Consider the following 20,253-nt stretch of genomic DNA (forward strand, 5'->3'; position numbering starts at 1 on the left):
TTTTTCTCGTTTAAGATTGTTTTGAGAGACTTTGAGATCCATGGTTTGTTGTTGGGGAAAAGTTTAATTATTTTTGTCGGAATTATCATGTCTTCACAGAAACTGATATAAGATGTAACAACATCAGCTGCTTCATGAACATTCTCACATTGGTCAGTCAACACACTCCAATCAGTACAATCAAAACATCCTCTCAGTTCATCCACACTCTCTGACGTCCAAACTTTCACATTCTTTTTCACAATCGGCTCTGTCTGTATCTTTGGTCTGTAGGCTGGGATTAAATGTACAACATCATGATCAGATACACCCACTGGTGCAAGGGGAACAGATTTGTAGGCATTAGGAATGTTCCCATAACACAGATCGATTGTCTTGTCCAGTCTGGTCCGGCAGGTAACATATTGTTTAAAAGAAGGTAAGGCTTTCTTTAAATCACAGTGATTAAAATCTCCAACAATAAAACATGGGGCGTCGGCAGAGATGAGTTGAAGGTCGCGAACAACACCTGCGATCGTCCTTCCTGCACGTGCAGCAGATGCCTGGTCAAAGACTGGGGTGTACACAACAGTCAAGAAAATACGGCCGAACTCACATGGCAGGTATCGAGGCCTCAGCGACACTGATATGAGTTCAAGTTCCTGTGTACACAGTTGCTTCTTCACACACACATTCGTACTGTCACACCACTTCTCATTGACATACAGGCACACGCCACCACCCATTTTCTTCCCCACTTTCTTGCAGTCTCTGTCCATTCTGTATGGAGTGTTAAAACCATCAATCGCAACACATTCATTCGACACTTTCTCACTAAACCAGGTTTCGGTAAAACAAAGCACACACGAGTTCCTAAAATCATTTAAAAATCGACAGTTTGCTCGTACTTCATCTAAATTACAGTTTCTGCCGTTTGGATTAAGAGATCTGACATTGGATAAAATCATAGACGGCAGTGGGGGCTTAGTTTTATTTTTTCTCAGTCTTCTCTTCACGCCTCCTCTCTTTCCTCTCTTTCGTGCTTTCTTTCTCTCACCTTCTCTTTCATTCTCCTCATCATCACAAATAAGATCACGAGGTAAAAGTTGCTCAGTAAAAGCGGATGGGTCGCGCACTGACCGTAAACTGAGAAGAAAATCACGGTCGTAATGTAAGGCGCCTGTACCTCCTCGCTGTCCGTCATTTAAACCACCCGGTGACACAAAAACACCACAAACACTAGTCCGGAATACAGCCAGCACCACCACAAACAGCCTCACAACTGTCACACTCTTCATCTTTAACACCTTGCACACCACTTTAAAACAATATAAAAGCACAAGGACAGGGCGAGGACAGCAAAAACAAGGATGAAGCACAGAGCACAAACACCTGCGTGTCGCCCCCTCGCGAAGCGCCACCTGGAGGCGCAACACTGAAGTAGAGAAAGCAGACAAGTCTACAGGAGGCGCAACACAGAAGTAGAGAAAGCAGACAAGTCTATAGAGAAAGCAGACAAGACTATAGGAGGCGCAACACAGAAGTAGAGAAAGCAGACAAGACTAAGGCGCAACACAGAAGTAGAGAAAGCAGACAAGTCTATAGGAGATGCAACTCACAAGTGACACGGAAGCCTCAACAACCTTATCAAAACATCAACAAGAACTCAGCACAATGAACTGGAGAACCGTTTTGCAGAGATGAGATCAAGATACAACATTCACACAGTTGTCAGTGACTCACGATTACACACACACACACACACAGCACACAGATACTCCCAATGCAGTTTCTCCATATCAAGCTGTTCACCCACCTGATGGCTAATTTCATCGTACACCTACACACACGTCATATTCATAGTTTTATGCACTCAATGTGACACAAATAGATGTCATACATAGTCATAAACACAGTGTCTACACAGTGTAATACACAAAGATGTCATACACACAGTGTCATACACACAGTCATGCACACATATGTCATACAGATGTCACACACACAGTGTCATACACACAGTCATACACAGAGTGTCATACACAATATGATACACAGTGTCATACACACAATGTCATATTAATCACATGGTGTCATACACACAGTCACACACACAGTTTCATACATACAGTGTCATACACTACATGATGCACACAATGTCACACACTGTCATACACACAGTGCCATACACGCAGTGTCATACACGCAGTGTTATACACACAGCATCATACAGTGTCATACATATAGCATCATATAGTGTCATACACACAATGTCTTAGACACAGTGTCACACACACAAAGTCACAGACACAATGTCACACACACAGCATCACACACAATGTTATAAACAGTCATACACACAGTGACATGTCACACACACAAAGTCACAGACACAATGTCACACACACAGCATCACACACAATGTTATAAACAGTCATACACACAGTGACATGTCACACACACAAAGTCACAGACACAATGTCACACACACAGCATCACACACAATGTTATAAACAGTCATACACACAATGACAAACACACAGCATCATACCATACACAATGTTATAAACACAGTCATACACACAGTGACAAACATACAGTATCATATAGTGTCATACACACAGTCCACAAAGTGGGTATGCCTATGTATGTATGTGTTTATTCACTTGCATTTTATTGTATACATGCGTGTGTGTGTGTGTGTGTGTGTGTGTGTGTGTGTGTGTGAGTGTGTGTGTGTTCATGTGTGCACATGTAAATATATGTACATTTGCACAGACTTATATCAGTATTCATATTTACATGCATGCTTCCATCTGCATCACATGCACATGTTTCACAAACACAAACTGTTAATGATAAGAGTGGAAGTAAGAGAGAGAGAGCCAGAGCGAAAGACAGAGAGAGAGACAGAGAGAGAGAGAGACTGACAAAGAGAGAAATATAGCAACAAAGAGAGACAAAGACAGATTGAGGGAGAGAGAGAGAGAAATGTGACACTTTTTTCCCCACCTGTGTCTGTTTCTGATTCACTCACGAAGTCTTCACCGCCCATGGCACACCCAGTCGTCTCTGACTCCCTCATTGTAGTCACCAAGCCAGGGATTTCCTGAAAGCAACACACACACACACACACACACACACAGACACACACGGACACACACACACACACACACACAGAGACAAACACACACACACACACACACACACACAAACACACACACACACAATCACACACACACACCAGCAGGTTCCTGACAGTTATGTCTCCATCTGGTGCTGGATCAAAATGGCAAAAAATGTTCTAAGGAACACATCTTTGACACAGTGTCTTGCTTTTAATAACAAGTGAGGACACACAGACGCAGACGCAGACGCAGACACACACACACCAGCAGGCCCCAGCTATGCCTCTGTCTGGCACTGGACAAAAATGTTCTATGTAACACACCTTTTGACACAGTGTGTTGCTTTTAACAGCATGTTAAGGGCCAGGATTCTTACTCCTTCCTTCCATCCACTTTACCTTAAGTGGTGGTGTGCGTGCTAGTCTTTTAAGATTAGACAATGAACTGGGATCCCGTGTGCAAGCATGCACTTAGTGCTTGTAAAAGAACCCACAGCAGCAAAAAGGGATGTCCCTTGGCCAAATTCTGTAGAAAAATTCCACTGTGATGATAATAAAAGAAACAACACTTGCACACAGAAAGAGTAAAGAAAGAAAAAAAAACTCACATAGGTGGCCCTACACTGTGTCAACACGCTCTCTACCTGGGAAAGCAGCCTGTATTTAACACAGAGACATCTGTTGGGACAAAAATCTATAACAATACAATATGATACAACGCAATACAGAAGAATACAACAACAACAACAAAACAAGATGAAGGCAAAGTATTTACTTGGCTTATGTGTGATTCTGACTGATTAATTTTTGTTTTGTTTTGTTTTTTTTAAAGAGAAAGGACATCCTGTGCCCACCCAGATGCTGTTGGAAGCATGTGTCCTTGACAAAGTTCACTTGGCACCATAAAATCATATCTTTTGACTCTGCATCCTGCAGGAGTATATTTCAACACCCGTGTGGTTCTTGCATTGATTTTGACAGGCACGACGACTTAAATGAGAGAGAAAGAGACAGAGAGACAGACAGAGAGAAGAAAAAGAAACTGAGACAGAGACAGACAGACGGAGAGACAGAATCACACCTTCTCAGGTGGTTCATCCAAACTGGACACATCAATATCTTTGGTGAACTGGGCCCAGGTGCCTTGGCAGTTGTTCGGGCATTGTTGCAAAAGTGCCTCTGCTTCCTCAAGTCCTCCATTTCCACTGTTCCCTTTCAAGGTCTTGTTTGACAAAACAACAATGAAAGAACAATATAATGAATGAACAAATGAAAGAAAGATGAACTGAAAGTACACACACACATGCATACGCTCCAGTTCTTTTCACACTATAAAATGTGAAGACACACCCTTGGTCCTCTGTGTGTGTGTGCATGCGTGCGTGCGTACGTGTGTGTGTGTGTGTGTGTGTGTGTGTGTGTGTGAGGGTGGGTGGATGTGTGAGTGTGTGTGTGAGTGAGAGAGAGAGAGAGAGAGAGAGAGAGAGAGAGTGTGTGTGTGTGTGTAGGAGAAAGAAAAAAACATTCACCGATAGACATTTCACACCATATGTAAATAAATGGACCAGGAAATAACAGTATGAGAAAGAAAGACACACAGAAAACAAATTAATGAATAAACCTTAGGGAGACACGGAACAGAGGAAATTTAATTTCACAGAACTCCCAGTTGGAAATGCTACTATTCACACTGAAAAAAAGTAACATCTACGCAAGATTCAGCACTATATAAATATCATCATTATTATTATTATCATATCAATTAAACGTAAAAAAAATGAACCACCACCTCAAAACAGAGATTAATCTGCTCCGTAAAACCCAGGGTGGTAGACAGGTGCTTGGCGAAGAGGAGTTTGGTCATGTAAGCAAAACGCCTAGTGGCTGACCTCAGCTCTTGCAGTCTTTGTGGTGTCAGGTGGGGCGTGCGCTTGAAGAGAATCTTCTGCAGCATGTCTGCGTCTTTGATGTCTCTTGCAAAACGAAAGGGGTGTTTGTGGGTGAATTTTCAAAAGCAGTGGCAGGCCTAGAAAATCCAATCCCACTTTATTTTTTGTGGCTAATAGAAAATATACTTCTTCCCCCAAATTTATGCTTGCTCAATATATATATATATATAAGAAAAGAGACAGATAAAACCCACTGGTTTCAGAAACTTTAAATTTTGATGAAAGTGCCTGAATCGTATTGTTTGGTTGTTGTTGTTGGTTTTGTTTTTTGGTTTTTTTTTATCAGAAAGACATCTTAAACTACCGGGGTATTATTTTGATTCCAAAAGATGATTAGTTAGATTTGTGACATGAAATATGTGCGTCTCATACATGGGACACTAGGACTGTCTGGGTAAGGGTTTTACTGCACATACAAACATGAAGAAATATGCTTTCTGTTCAAAATTACCAGGTTTATTCTGGTAAGTAAATCCAAATAAACACAAGTGCTTTGAGGTGTGTGCATGCTGGGTACTTTTCTGGCTTCCACAACCTATCAAATGCCGACAAGGATTACGGGATCTTTAACATGCACAGTGGATCGTCTGCATGTGAATACATAGGAAGGGGTGCAGGGGGCAGTTCAGGAACCATGACTGGGATTTGAACCCAGGATCCTCAGAATGAAGGTCCAATGCTTTAAACCACACTGGCCACGGGCGAAATAGCCGAGTGGTTAAAGCTTTGGACTGTCAATCTGAGGGTCCCGGGTTCGAATCACGGTGACGGCACCTGGCGGGTAAAGGGTGGAGATTTTTACGATCTCCCAGGTCAACGTATGTGCAGACCTGCTAGTGCCTGAACCCCCTTCGTGTGTATATGCAAGCAGAAGATCAAATATGCACGTTAAAGATCCTGTAATCCATGTCAGCGTTCGGTGGGTTATGGAAACAAGAACATACCCAGCATGCACACCCCCGAAAATGGAGTATGGCTGCCTACATGGCAGGGTAAAAACGGTCATACACGTAAAAAGCCCACTCGTGTGCATACGAGTGAACGCAGAAGAAGAAGAAGAAGAAGAAGAAAACCACACTGGCTGTTGCACCCTTCACACGTTCAACTTTTTCGTGTTATTTATTTCTATTCTTTTTTTTTCTGTCCTGCCATCTATTTATGCATCTTATCATTTTGCTTACTAACACTGCACCCACCTCCACCACACCTTTCAGATCTTTATTTTTCACTCTCTCAATTTCTCACCAATCATTCATCAGAATTCAGCAGAACAACATTTACTTCTATTCATTTAAAATATTCACCTTTGACTCCACCCTCCATTTATCCTCTTTCCACCCCCAAATCACCATTCAACCATCAGCCCCTCCTTCTATTAACCTTTAAACAATAACATTCAAATGTGAAAATTAACACTTTAACAAAATTAATGTTCAACAATCATTATATGTGACAGGGACATGAAACACAAAAAGATTCATCATCCAGCAGAACAAACAGTATTACATGATTTATTTCTCATAAACAAAACCACACACACACACATTTTGAAAAAGGAACAACACAGGAGCCTTGATAGATTGAGATGGATATTTATATAGCGCCTATCATCAATCTAAGACCAGTTTTAACACGGGGTCAATTGCATAACAGGCTGCTTTCCTAGGTAGAGCCGACTGACAGCTGCCTCTGGGCGCTCATCATTCGTTCCCTGTGTTATTCAATCAGATTTTAGGCACGCACACATACACACTCAGACAGACATGTAAGATTTTACGTGTATGATCGTTTTTATTTACCCCGCTATATAGGCAGCCATACTCCCTTTTTGCAGGGGTGCATGCTGGGTATGCTCTTGTTTCCATAACCCACCAAACACTGACATGGATTACAGGATCTTTGATCGTATTTGATCTTCTGCCTGTGTATCCACACAAAGGGGGTTCAGGCACTAGCACGTCTGCACATATGCTGACCTGGGAGATCAGAAAAATCTCCACCCTTTACCAACCAGGCGCCGTCACCAAGATTCGAACCCAGGACCCTCAGATTGAAAGTCCAATGCTTTAACTATTCAGCTATTGCGCCCAGCATTCTAGAAACATCAAAGAAGGGTACTAGGGTACTCCACCAAGAACCCCAAAACACATTTTGGAATGATTAAATCTTCACAATTTTTGTTTGTATGCCATGCGCCACCTTAGTTAATCTGATGCTTACTTCTGTTCCCCGAAGTGGGTGGTGAAAGTCTTCAGGGCGTCTGCCGTAGTCTCAAAGACCTTGGCCATCTTGACCTGGTTGGTCAGGGCCAGAGCCAGGTTCACACTGATGGCCGTGTTGGCCTTGAACACATGTCCCAGGTTTGCCTTGGACGCAAAGCTCTTCAGTTTCTCCGCGTCGTGGGTCAGCGTGGCCAGCGAGTCCTGCAGCTTCTGGCGCTGGCTCTGGGAAAGGGTGGTCGTCTTCCGCAGGTCCTCTTTGATTATCTGAAACCTGTGAGAGGAGTGTTATGATATAGAAATAATGTTGTGGTTGTTGCTGCTGTTGTTGTTTTTGTTAGGTTCGTTCATTTTATCCAGAGAGAACACTGGCTCGCTGTAATATAAAAAAATAATGTTGTTGTTGTTGTTGTTGCAAGGTTCATTCATTTTATCCAGAGAAAACACTGGCTCATTGTAATATAAAAACAATGTTGTTGCTGTTGTTGTAAGGTTTGTTCATTTTATTCAGAGAGAACACTGGCTCATTGTAATATAAACAAAAATGCTGTTGTTGTTGTTGTTCTTGTTGTAAGGTTCGTTCATTTATCCAGAAAAACTGGCTCATTGTAATTAAAACTAATGTTGTTGTTGTTGTAAGGTTCGTTCATTTTATCCAGAGAGAACACTGGATGGATGTTTTTAAAACACTTTATACTATTCAGCTACAGGCTACGGTACAGAGAGGTCTACACAAAAAGAGAGTCAGAGTGAAGTGCCGTGAGTGGTCAAAGCATGCAAGGAAAGAGCAGAGAGTCAGAGACATTGAGGGTACTGCTATAACAATAGTCATAATAAATAAATATAATAAATACTTATATGGTGCAAAAGGGGGTGGGGAGGGGGTGGGCACAAGGGGAGTGCAGAGGGGAGGAAAGGGGCGGTAGCTTTCATTGTTTGACTGGTGGTACCAGAGTTATTTTTAGGATTTCTGCAATACTTGCATTGGCCAAGGTCCACTGAAAGACAAGACTGGATCACAACAGGGCAGTGTGATAGTTTTATCATTACTTTTTTTTTTTGTAATATTAGGGGGAAATCTTATGGATTCTTTTCATTTGCTTTGAACATGTGAATGCAGTTTGAGAATGTTATGTTGTACCTGATACATGAGTGTTGTTCATACAGTTCAGTCATTATCCCAGTAGTTGTATTTTTCCTGTTTATTATGCACTGTTGTTTACCTGTTAGTAATCCTACATACCCTGAATGGGGTGAAAGGCTAATAAATTCTAAACCTTGAATCTTACAACTATTATTGCTTTTCACAACCATTACTGTTTTCGTGTCTTTTGCTTCATGTGCTGCTGCTGCTGCTGCCAACTGCTATCCCCATCATCACTGTTTTTTCGTTGCTTCTGCTATTGCTGGTGCTGCTGCCAACTGCTATCCCCATCATGACTGTTTTTTGTTGCTTCTGCTATTGCTGGTGCTACTGCAGCTGCTATCCCCATCACCACTGTTTTTTGTTGCTTCTGCTACTGTTACTGCTACTGATGATGGTACTACAACTACTACTGCTGTAACTACTACCACTACCATTACTGTTTCAAGAAGGCGTCAAGAGCATGGCGACTGACCCATATACGCTACATCACATCTGCTGTAAAAGGCAGAGTCTGGCTCATGACCCGACAGCTGATGAAACCCACCTGGTGTGTCTCTCCTGGAAGAAGCGGTGGTACCTCCAGCAGTCTTTGTCCAGGATCCTCTTGCTGCAGGAGAGCAGGGGGCAGGTGACTGCGGCCCCAGCGGGCAGGCTCTCCGCCTTGGTCTTCACGTACACATCCAGCACTGCCACCTTGAAGATGTGCCCGCACTGGGGCAGCTTGACCAGTGCCTCATCCTCCCCCACCTCCACGCTCCCCTCCTCCGTCTCCACCCCAGCGATGGCCAGCGGGACGAAGTTCTTCCTCTCGCACAGGAAACAGATGCACCTCTCCCCGCACAGCCCCCGGCACGGGTGGGAATGGGGATGTTCCTCGCTGCTGTTGCTGCTGCTGCATGGTAGCTGTTTGTTAGGGCAGCGTTGGCCGCAAGGAGAGCATGGAGCGTGGCAGAGGGCGGAGTCATTGCATGGCTGGTGCTCGCAGCCCTTCCAGGGGCACCTCTCCATGCAGATCTGGCAGGGTTCTCCGCAAGGGAGGCGGCAGGCGCTGTGGGGGCAGGCGGTCCCACAGGACTTCTTTGTGCATGGCAGGCAGGCGGTCCCGCAAAGCAGGAGGCACTTGTGGCCGCAGCCCAGCAGCGTGCGCCCGCACTTCGCTTTGCACACCACGTGCACGCGCCCCGCCCAGCACGTGCCACACGTCCCGGGGCAGGCATGGCCGCAGGAGAGGGTGGCGCCGCAGGGCTTGGTGCAGGGCAGGTCATCAGGGGTCATGTGGCAGGGGCCCTCCACTAGGTGGCCACACGGCCACACCCTCTCCCTCTGCGAGACAACTTCCAGTTTCAAGAAGGTTGTCAAGAGCATTGCTGACTGACCCATATATGCTACACAAGATCTGCTGTAAAAATCTTTAAAAATTGAAGGCAGCAGATGCCTGACCTTCACACAAACCCAATACACTTATCAGGCCTTGAGGGCCTGTTCTAGTTTTTGTGTTAAACATTAACATAAAAACAGAGACAGAAACAGACAGAGACAAAAAAAAGAACAGAAACAGACAGAGAGTGGGAGAAAGGGACAGAGAGAAAGAAAGAAAAACAGAGACAGAGAGAGAGACAGACGCAGACATAGGGAAAGAAGAACACAGAGGGACTGACAGACAGGGATAGGAAGAGAGAATGAGGCCAAAAGAAAAATAGAGATAGAGACAGACAGACATAGACAAAGACAGAGACAAGAGAGCCTTCACAGACCAGCACACTGACAAAAAAAAAGCGCTCTTCACACACAACACTTCCTTCCTCCTCACCACTTCCATGCACTTGGCAATGTGGGTCCTCTTCTTCCTGCAGTCGTCACACCTCCCGCTGCACTGATGCCCACAGGGTAACCCCCCTTTACACCGCTCATTGCAGGCCCATGTGTGGGGATCCCTGCAACGGCAATGACAACCACCAACCCACTTTAATTCAACCACATCAACCAAGGTTCAAAATGTCAAAGGTCCCATAGCCTTCTGGGCAGTGACTTCCATATCCACTGTCTTAGGGCTTAGCATGGGAAGGGGCAGGGCCCAGTCCTCTCCTTCCTCGCCGTTTTAACCATCCCCGTCGGATGAAGTCAGGCACACCATTCACACCTGACTGGAGTGAGAAAAGTGAGTGTAAAACCTCAAACCATCATCCTGACTTTCTGAAGTTGTAACTTATCCGCAATTTATCTTTATTCTTATCTGTCTATTATAACCAATATGCAATATAGTAGGCTATGCTTATAATTGTATTCAAAATAATGTTTCTTAATTCTTTCTGTTTTTACATTAAGAATACTAGTTGTTACCTGCAGTGTGTGGATGTATGTATGAAACGGTGTATGTGATATTTTTTACATTTGTGTCTTCGTAATATTCGTAAAAGCTGTTGTTGACTTTTACAGTTATGGTCCCCATGTTGTTTACTTCTATTCCCCATGTTGTTTACTTGTCTATGTTGTGATAACGCACCTGACCAAATTTCTCAAGTTGGAGATAATAAAGTTATTCTTATTCTAAGGGTCCCGGGTTCGAATCTCAGTAACCACGCCTGGTGGGTAATGGGTGGAGATTTTTCTGATCTCCCAGGTCAACATATGTGCAGACCTGCTTGTGCCTGAACCCCCTTTGTGTGTATACGCAAGCTGAAGATCAAATACGTACGTTAAAAAGATCCTGTTATCCATATCTGAATTCAGTGGGTTATGGAAACAAGCACACACCCAGCAGGCAAACCCCCAAAAAACAGAGTATGGCTGCCTACATGGCGGGGTAAAAACGGTCATGCATGACTTTCTCATGAATTAGAACTATCATAGACGGGCGCAACAGCCGAGTGGTTAAAGCTTTGGACTGTCAATCTGAGGGTCCCGGGTTCAAACCACGGTGACAGCGCCTGGTGGGTAAAGGGTGGAGATTTTTACGATCTCCCAGGTCAACATATGTGTGCAGACCTGCTAGTGCCTGAACCCCCTTCGTGTGTATATGCAAGCAGAAGATCAAATACGCACGTTGAAGATCCTGTAATCCATGTCAGCGTTCGGTGGGATATGGAAACAAGAACATACACAGCATGCACACCCCCGAAAACGGAGTGTGGCTGCCTACATGGTGGGGTAAAAACGGTCATACACGTAAAAGCCCACTTGTGTGCATACGAGTGAACGCAGAAGAAGAAGAAGAAGAAGAACTATCATAAACAATAATCACACTTCAAAGAGCTAAACATGATTGAACTGAGAGAGACACAGGGAGGGAGAAAGATGTGTGTGGCGTGTGTGTGTGTGTGTGTGTGTGTGTGTGTGTGTGTGTGTGTGTGCATGCTACATTACATAGTGTGTGTAACTGTATTGTGGGGGGGGGGGGGGGGGAAGGACAGGTGTGAGCATAAGGAAAAGAGAAAGACAAAAGGGATTGTGTGCCAACGTTTCCATGTCATGCCTGTGTCCCTCAATGCATGTTTTTCATGATCTTCCATTCGTTTCTTCACTTACTTATTCAACACTCTTTCATCTGTTCATCTAAATGAATGGCTGATTGATAAGGATACTTATTTAGCACCTATCCTTGGTCAGAGATCAAGCTCTTAAGGACTTTACAAGCATGGAGTCATGTGCATGACAGACTACCTACCTCGGCAGAACCAAAATGAGAGCTGCTCATACCAGGGCAGAGCCGACTGAGAGCTGCCTTTAGGTGCTCATCATTCATTTCCTGTGTCATTCAGTCTGTCTTTAGTCGCAAACACACGCACGCACACACACATGCACACAGACATAGACACACACACAGACACACACACACAGACACACACACACACACACACTATAAAAATAACCCTTGTATCTCAATAAGTTGATGATTTTTTAGATGTTCACTGACGGACTAAATGTTTGCTCTGTGAATGTTAAATTTCATCGATGTTGTGAAATGTCAAAATTCAAGTGAAATATGACCTTGTGTACAAAGGGAAAACAAAAACAAAAAACAAAAAAAAATCACACACACACACTGACACACACACACAGAAACAGACAGACAGATATACACACAAACACACACACACAGACAGGTGTACATCGTTTCTTTCTGGGGTTTTTTTTCTCCATAGGGTGAGGGAACCAGAGGACCTACCTGTAGCACTCCATCTGGGTCGGATGGCCACACATAGGCACCATCTTGGTCACTTTGAACAAACATTTGTCGCAGTCCTCGAAGCACTTCCTCTGGCACGGGTGCCCCTCGGGGCACGTGACACGCTCACACTTTTTCTTGCACCTGCCCACCAGTGGCTTATATATTAATCAGTCAGCCATCTGATCTATCTGATGTGTGATACACATTCTTTTTTGTTTGTTTTGTTTTTTGTTAAGTTTGATATTGCTGGCCTAAAGGCCTGACTAAGCGCGTTGGGTTACGCTGCTGATCAGGCATCTGCTAGGCAGATGTGGTGTAGCGTACATGGATTTGTCCGAATGCAGTGACGCCTCCTTGAGCTACTGATACTGATACTGTTCTTTTGCATAGAACAATACATACTTATGCATCAAGGCAAGTTTAAAAAAATGAAAACAACAACAACGACAACAAAAATGTGGGATAACTGCACAAAACATCAATTAATACATGCATATATCAACTGATCAAGACAAGTTAAAAAAAAGAAAAAAAAAGAGAAAGAAACGCTTTAAGAATAAGGAACATGTGTTTAGAAAACAAAACAAATAAACTGACAAACAAAAAGCAGAATGTTACTGACTGAAAAAAGATTTATGAAAAAAAACCCTGTACAGAGCATTTTGTAACACTTTCAAAATAAATGTGGATGTATGTAAGTCAAACACACAAATAAACAACAACAACAACCACCTTCTGCATAACACATTCTCACCTGGAGCTGCTGGACACTAGGCATTACCTGAGATGGTTTGCGACTATTAGCATGTAGAACCTCTGGGTATATTCCCAACCAGATATAAGCTTATTCGTTAAAATCATTTTGACAATTTCTATCTTCATTTTGGGGGCGGGGGGGAAATCAAGAATCTAAAATCACTAGCTTTATTAGAACAGACAATGAATAAATTCACCAACCATCAAACTAAATGCTTAATATGGTTTGGCAAACTACACAGTGAGTTGGGGTGAGTGTAGGACTGAGTGAGGGTGGTGATGGATGGAAATGTGTGATTGGTTGATTGGGGTGTGGATGAGAGTAAGGATGGGGGATTAATGGAAGAGAGGACAAAAATTTGATGAACTGCAGATCAAATGCTAATGCTGAAGAGTTGTCTGTGCACTGCATCAAATAACTGAAATGAGATGAAATGCAATTCTGTGAATTAAGGGAAAAATAATATTCAAAGGCTACCCTTCCAACTCAGTTGCCACACCTTGCTCAAAGCTTGAAAGCTTTTGGGATAATGTTTTTAGACCAGTAGTCTGCAGTCTAATCTTGCAAAGCAAAATTAATGTTTGTATGTTATACTTTATTCATCGACAAATTGTATAAGGGTATGTAAATTGAGGCACAGCAAATAACAGCTTTTCACATCATAAAAAAGTGAGTGCATACAATATAATTATCCACAGCGAAGGGATATTGATACATTTGCAGAAAGACAAAGTGGAAAACTTTAGCAAAAACAACAAACAAAAAACAAAAGAGTTCTTACTTTTAGAAAAAGACACGATTTTTCAAAATCTGAAAATACTGTTTCCTATCTCTTTCCCATTTCTTTCTTCTGCAATCAACTTGAATGATGAGTCTTGTGGTTGGTGCATGCTGGCTATTCCTGTGCTTCTGTAACATGCAAAACTCTGACACTGTTTTGATTTCCTCTTCAACAGTCCTCCAGTCTGCCGCTCTTTGTTTTCCATGGTGGTGCCAAGTCTGATTTTATTAATCATGTCATGGCCCAGCAACCTCAATGTCTCTGTTTCACTTCATCCACAATGCTGTTGATGCCCGTGCGTCTGCTCACTTCTTTCTTTAGGTGACAAAGTCAACAACTTACCTGTACTGTTTGTGTTCTCGGTCGTAGCCATGGCAGCTGAGCTCACAAACATGGCCGCAGGGGAGACGTGTGCCACATGGCAACTTGCAGCCTCCCTCTGGCATTTTGTCGAAATCCTGTGAGTCGAAAACAACAACATCTGTCAGACTCAGCATAGCATGCTACAAACATTACTGTACCCCTTATGTCGTTGTCTACTGTTGATGAGTGTAACCTAATAAACAGCTGACATTTTAAAACATGCTGTTTGCTTTAACAGACTCACGAAATATTGTCATGTGAAGAAAAATAAAAGCTTTGCTTTTCATCAACAAACTTTTAAATCGATGTTGTTTATTTTACAAGTGAATCTTATAAATCTTGAGAAAGATAGAAAGAGAAACAGGAAAAAAAAATTCGATCATATACCAAAGTGTGTCCTGTCTATCTCACTCAAACCCCATTGGGTACAACCAAAATTCAACAAGAAAGCGGCTCATAACAGTGTACCTATTTCCAGCAGAGGAATAACAATTGCAATGTCAGTACCTTGGCCGTGATGATCTGGGCTTCCTGTTGTGGGTGGTTTTGACATTTCAGTGTCAGTGTGTCTCCCAGCTGGCCGTTGTCTTTGGCTGTCCGGCAGATCTTTTTCCACAGCTGGCTGTTCTCTGCCAGAATTCTGAGTACACCATTTTAGCATGCATATGTGAACAATGTCACACACACACGTGTGTACACATGTTTGCAAGCAAACACGCACATGTGCGCATAAACACACACACACATATGCACACAAACACACACTCTCACACACAGGCACACAAACACTCACGCACACACAAACACACACGCGCGCGCGTAAAGCAAACACAGAGAACAAGAGACAGAGGAAGAAAATATATGCATGTATATATATATATATATATATATATATATATATATATATATATATATATATATATATGTGTGTGTGTGTGTGTGTGTGTGTGTGTGTGTGTGTGTGTGTGTGAATGCATGCATGTGTGAGTGTGTGTTTGTATGTGTGTGTGCGTTACGCACACGAGGAGCATCTGCTCTTACGTAGGCCACGTACACGCACATGTGTATGAGTGCACCCTCGTGCGTCCCTCCCTCTCACTTGAAATTGCCAATGGCGAACAATCCATTGCGGGCCCTGGAGATGGCGACACAGACCCGGTTGTCAGTGCTCAGGAACCCCACCGCACCCTCCTGGTTGCTGCGCACCAGGGACAGGATGATGATGTCGTTCTCCTCCCCTTGGTAGTTGTCGATCGCCGTCACCCGCACACCTGACAGGTATCACATCATATCACATAGCCATATATTACTCTTTGTTGCTACAGATTTCCCTGTGTGAAATACTCCGCTGGAGAGTGCGTAGTCACTACAGTGCAGGCCCACCTTATCATTTTTTTTCTGCTTGCAAGAGTATTTGTTTGGCTATAGTATATACCTATTATATATGTTTCAAATATAAAACCACCATCAGATTCTCTGAATGACTCATATATGAAACTGCATTTTGGAAATAGAAGCTCCAGGTTCATAGCAATGGCGTTGGAAGTCAAAGTGCAATCATATTCCATATGATACCAAAACAAAATGCATAAACATTTCAAAGAAATTAAGCTGAAATATAAATACAGGAATTTCAAAACCTTCTGAAAGGTAAAAAGCCAGAAAAAGCAGAAACAGCTAAACACAACAAGTGTCAGTCACAAATGACATAACAAGTGTCAGTAACAGGTGATGAAAGTGTCAGTGACAGGTGACATAACAATTATCAGTGACAGGTAACATAAAGTGACAGGTAACATAAAAAGTGTCAGTGACACGTGACATAACAAGCATCAGTGACAGGTAACATAAAGTGACAGGTAACATAAAAAGTGTCAGTGACAGGTGACATAACAAGTATCAGTGACAGGTAACATAAAGAGACAGGTAACATAAAAAGTGTCAGTGACAAGTGATGCACCAAAAGTCAGTGACAGGTGACACAAGTGTCAGGACAGGAGCAATGACATGATGGAAACAATTGCAAGTGCAGTCGCCCGCACACCTGACAGGATATATAACAAGTGTCAGTGACAGGTGACATGACAAGCGTCAGTGACAGGTGACATGACAAGTGTCAGTGACAGGTGACATAAGAAGTGCCAGTGACAGGTGACACAACTGCCAGTGACAGGTGACACACCAAGCATCAGTCACAGGTGACAAAATAAGTGTCAGTGACAGGTTAAATAACAAGTGTCATTGACAGGTGAGCTAGCAAGTGCCAGGACAGCGTGAAGCAAGTAATTGTTAATTGCAATGACCTGCACACATGGTGGCTGACATAAGAAATGTCAGTGACAGGTGACAACACAAAAAGTGTCAGAACAGGTGACATTATAAGTGTCAGTGACAGATGACATAACAAGTATCAGGACAGGAGCAATGGAGTGATGCATATTAAATCAAAACAGGTTTCATCAAGATTTGATTCAGATATGTTGGGTCTCTAATTAAATACGTATACGATAAACCTAAATACAAAAAAACAGATACACTGGTCACTGTGGTGAGGTGGTCAGCATCATAGACAACTGAAAGATCATGGGTTTAAAACTGATCAGAGACAAATAAGGTAGATTCAGGATAAGAGGCATGAAGGTAATGCCACAAATATGCTGAGATGGGACATGAAAAAAGAAAAAAGAAAACAAGAGAGGCAAGGCCTTCAAGACTCACTTGTGATACGCTTTTTAAAAAAAATCTAATCGTTAAAATGTGTTCTGTATTTGTTATTATAAAGCTTCGGGTTAAAAGAAAAAGAAAAAAGAAAAAAAAAGTCAGTCCTAACAGCAGATTCAAACCCCACGTGTTCGGATGAGAAGAAACTGTCTTATCCATTACACTATCATGGCTCCTTAACTAACGTTCAAAAATATAATATTTAAACATGCTTTTTTTTTTTAAAGGGCAATAAATCGATTGCGGTATTCGCAGTGAGAATGCTGTTCAAATCATATTATTCTGGTGTATCTTGGGCATTCAAATAATCTTTAAGGACAATTAAAAATACTTTTTAAGTCTGCGGTAAAGGTAAAGGAGACGTGGCTATCGCCGCAATCACACTGCAACATTTAGACGTTTTCTCTGGATCCAGATAGACGTACAAGTTTAGTTACACCCGGTTGACACGGTTGATTCAATTTCTCTTTTATGTTCATTCTAGTTTTATAGTTTTAAAGTTGATATGAAAATTGAGTATTTTGTTAAACTAATAACATGTAGAGCCAAGTACAAATATTTCTAAACGTTGTATGAAGTGAAAAGGACTTCATTTTGAGAAAAGTCAAGCCTGGAAATGTTTGCGTTTCATCAATTCAAGGGTATTAACTCTCATGGTTTATTATTTTTAACTGTGAATTCCGACTGATACTATGGGTATCTTTATGGCAGTCTGGGGCATAATCCAGTAAGTGATGAGGCGTTCACAAATCTTTCTCTGAATAAATATTTAACGGTCTCCTTCTCCAACTTTCCATACAATGTTATCGTGTATTGTCGATTGAATATAGGACTGAACGTGCAGGTCAACAACTTGAAACAAAATGGCGTCGTTTGCGCTCGTGGAGAATATGAGCATGCGCTTTGAATACGTATAAATATGTGTACACAATTGATTTTTGCCCATGACCTTCAGGGCTCAGCCAATAGATCTGTAAAGTCCACTCGTACTGATTTTAGTATTTTCCGAAAAAGACCACTTGGGCAAATGAACATAGTGAAAGTCCTGTACACTGAGAGTAAAACACACAAGCTTTTTATGTACTGAGTATAATTTCAAAATGTAATGTTAAAGATGAGAAAGATCAGTTTAAAGCAAATTAAGTCCCCTAGCATTAATTACAGATTAATTTCTCTTTTTTACTATTTGCACCAAAACGTTTGCAAAAGAAGTTCCTGTTTGAACAAACAATGATAAAAATGACTGCTCTTGTTGTTGTGTCAGAATATCATATCAAAGTGCCAAGTTTAGAGAATAAAAAATTATAAATATAACAGTAAATGCAGTTTGCATATAATTTGGCTTCTTTTTTTAATTTTTTTGTGCCCATCCCAGAGGTGCAATATTGTTTTAAACAAGATGACTGGAAAGAACTGAATTTTTCCTATTTTTATGCCTAGTTTGGTGTCAACTGAAGTATTTGCAGAGAAAATGGCAATGTTAAAGTTTATCACGGACATACAGACACACACACACACAGACAACCGAACACCGGGTTAAAACATAGACTCACTTTGTTTACACAAGTGAGTCAAAAAGTAGAAACCTGACCTTCGAAAACCCAACCTGCTGATCAGGCCCTGAGAGCCTATCCTACGTTTGAGTACATCAACATTGAAATGAAATAAAATAATAAGTCAAAATAAACAAATAAGTAAACACATTAGAATATAGCGGATGGAAATATACACAGACAGTGAATGACCGAAAAAGAATTAAAAACGAAAAGAACCTATGCTCAGCTAACCCAAGCGCAACCATACATGCGCACACACACAGACACTAGCCTGCAAATGCACTCACAAAAACACAGATACACACTCGTAGATACACACTGAACAAAAGCTCCGAAGACAAGCCAAAACTGACCTTGGTAGAACTTTGAGTCCTTCTTCATGATTCCCTTCAGAGCAAACACCTGGCCAGAATAGGCGGTGAGAATGGTGATGTCATCTGACGAGTAGCCTTGCTGCAGTAGGTAGCGACACAGTCTCACACACAATTCCGCTTCATGCTGATTCGATTTGCTGATCGTCTCATCATTGCAGGTCTCACCCACCTACAACGTACAGCGCACACATGCATGCACAGCCGCATACACACATTCATATACGCAGACACACATTCACATGCATGCACACACACATTCACATGGGCGCACGCACACACACATACGCGCGCGCGCACACACACACACACACACACACACACACACATACACACACACACAAAATTGGACAATCATTTACTTCACTGATTGCTACATTACAAAACAGTCACAAACAAACAAACAAAAACCACACAAAAAAGAGGTGATAGGTAATAACAAGGTGAAACCCTGTATTTTTTCCTTTCCATTTTAAGTCAGTACACACAATGTGTAATGATAACAATGATATGATGCTGATGATGCTGATAATAATAATGTGTGGGTGTGACTGATCTTTATTACACTGAAAATTCTGCAGCCTGATATCATCCTGGGACAGCTTAACTGAAGTGTTTGACGTCTGTGCTGAGCCCAAATGACTCTTCACAGAGTTGAGGGAGAAGAGGAAAAGCATGAAGAAGATATATATTTTTAATACACACAACAGAAAAAGCAGCTTGATTGAAGTGCATGTCTATATATAAAAAGCAGGAATAATCAAGAAAAAAAACAACAGAAGCAGCTTCAGTGATGTGTATATCTTAATACCAAAAGATGGAAAAATTCTATAAGCAATCTTTTTTTTTAAACAGGAGCAGCTCAACTGAAGTGCATGTCTTTACACCAAAAAAAAAAAAAAAAAAAAAAAAAAAAACCAGAAGAGGTATGACAAAAGCACATGTCTATATAACAAAACAATGAAAAATCAAGAAAAAAACAGAAGCAGCTTGCCTGACGTGTGTGTCTTAACACACACAAAAAAAAAAGGAAAAAAAAAAAGAAATAAAGAAACTTGCTGAAATGCCAACTCAGGAAATCCATACCATACAGACACACACACACACACACACAC

General features: G+C 42.0%; 1 protein-coding gene across 3 annotated transcripts in view; it reads right to left on the bottom strand.

The window, feature by feature from the left end:
• LOC143285426 (NFX1-type zinc finger-containing protein 1-like) overlaps positions 1 to 20,253 on the bottom strand; it is an 83,813-nt gene that overhangs the window by 13,515 nt on the left and 50,045 nt on the right. For all 3 annotated transcript variants that reach the window (XM_076592686.1, XM_076592687.1, XM_076592685.1), the window contains exons 16-26: positions 19,121 to 19,310; positions 15,590 to 15,761; positions 14,998 to 15,130; positions 14,470 to 14,585; positions 12,587 to 12,730; positions 10,232 to 10,355; positions 8,966 to 9,744; positions 7,276 to 7,548; positions 4,896 to 5,079; positions 4,188 to 4,328; positions 2,992 to 3,088 (exon numbers count right to left, since the gene is read on the bottom strand). In XM_076592686.1, coding sequence (XP_076448801.1) covers positions 2,992 to 3,088; positions 4,188 to 4,328; positions 4,896 to 5,079; positions 7,276 to 7,548; positions 8,966 to 9,744; positions 10,232 to 10,355; positions 12,587 to 12,730; positions 14,470 to 14,585; positions 14,998 to 15,130; positions 15,590 to 15,761; positions 19,121 to 19,310 — 2,353 coding nt within the window. The remainder of the gene's footprint in view (positions 1 to 2,991; positions 3,089 to 4,187; positions 4,329 to 4,895; positions 5,080 to 7,275; positions 7,549 to 8,965; positions 9,745 to 10,231; positions 10,356 to 12,586; positions 12,731 to 14,469; positions 14,586 to 14,997; positions 15,131 to 15,589; positions 15,762 to 19,120; positions 19,311 to 20,253) is intronic.

This window comes from Babylonia areolata, chromosome 9, assembly GCF_041734735.1.
Source record: "Babylonia areolata isolate BAREFJ2019XMU chromosome 9, ASM4173473v1, whole genome shotgun sequence".
Taxonomy (NCBI): domain Eukaryota; kingdom Metazoa; phylum Mollusca; class Gastropoda; order Neogastropoda; family Buccinidae; genus Babylonia; species Babylonia areolata.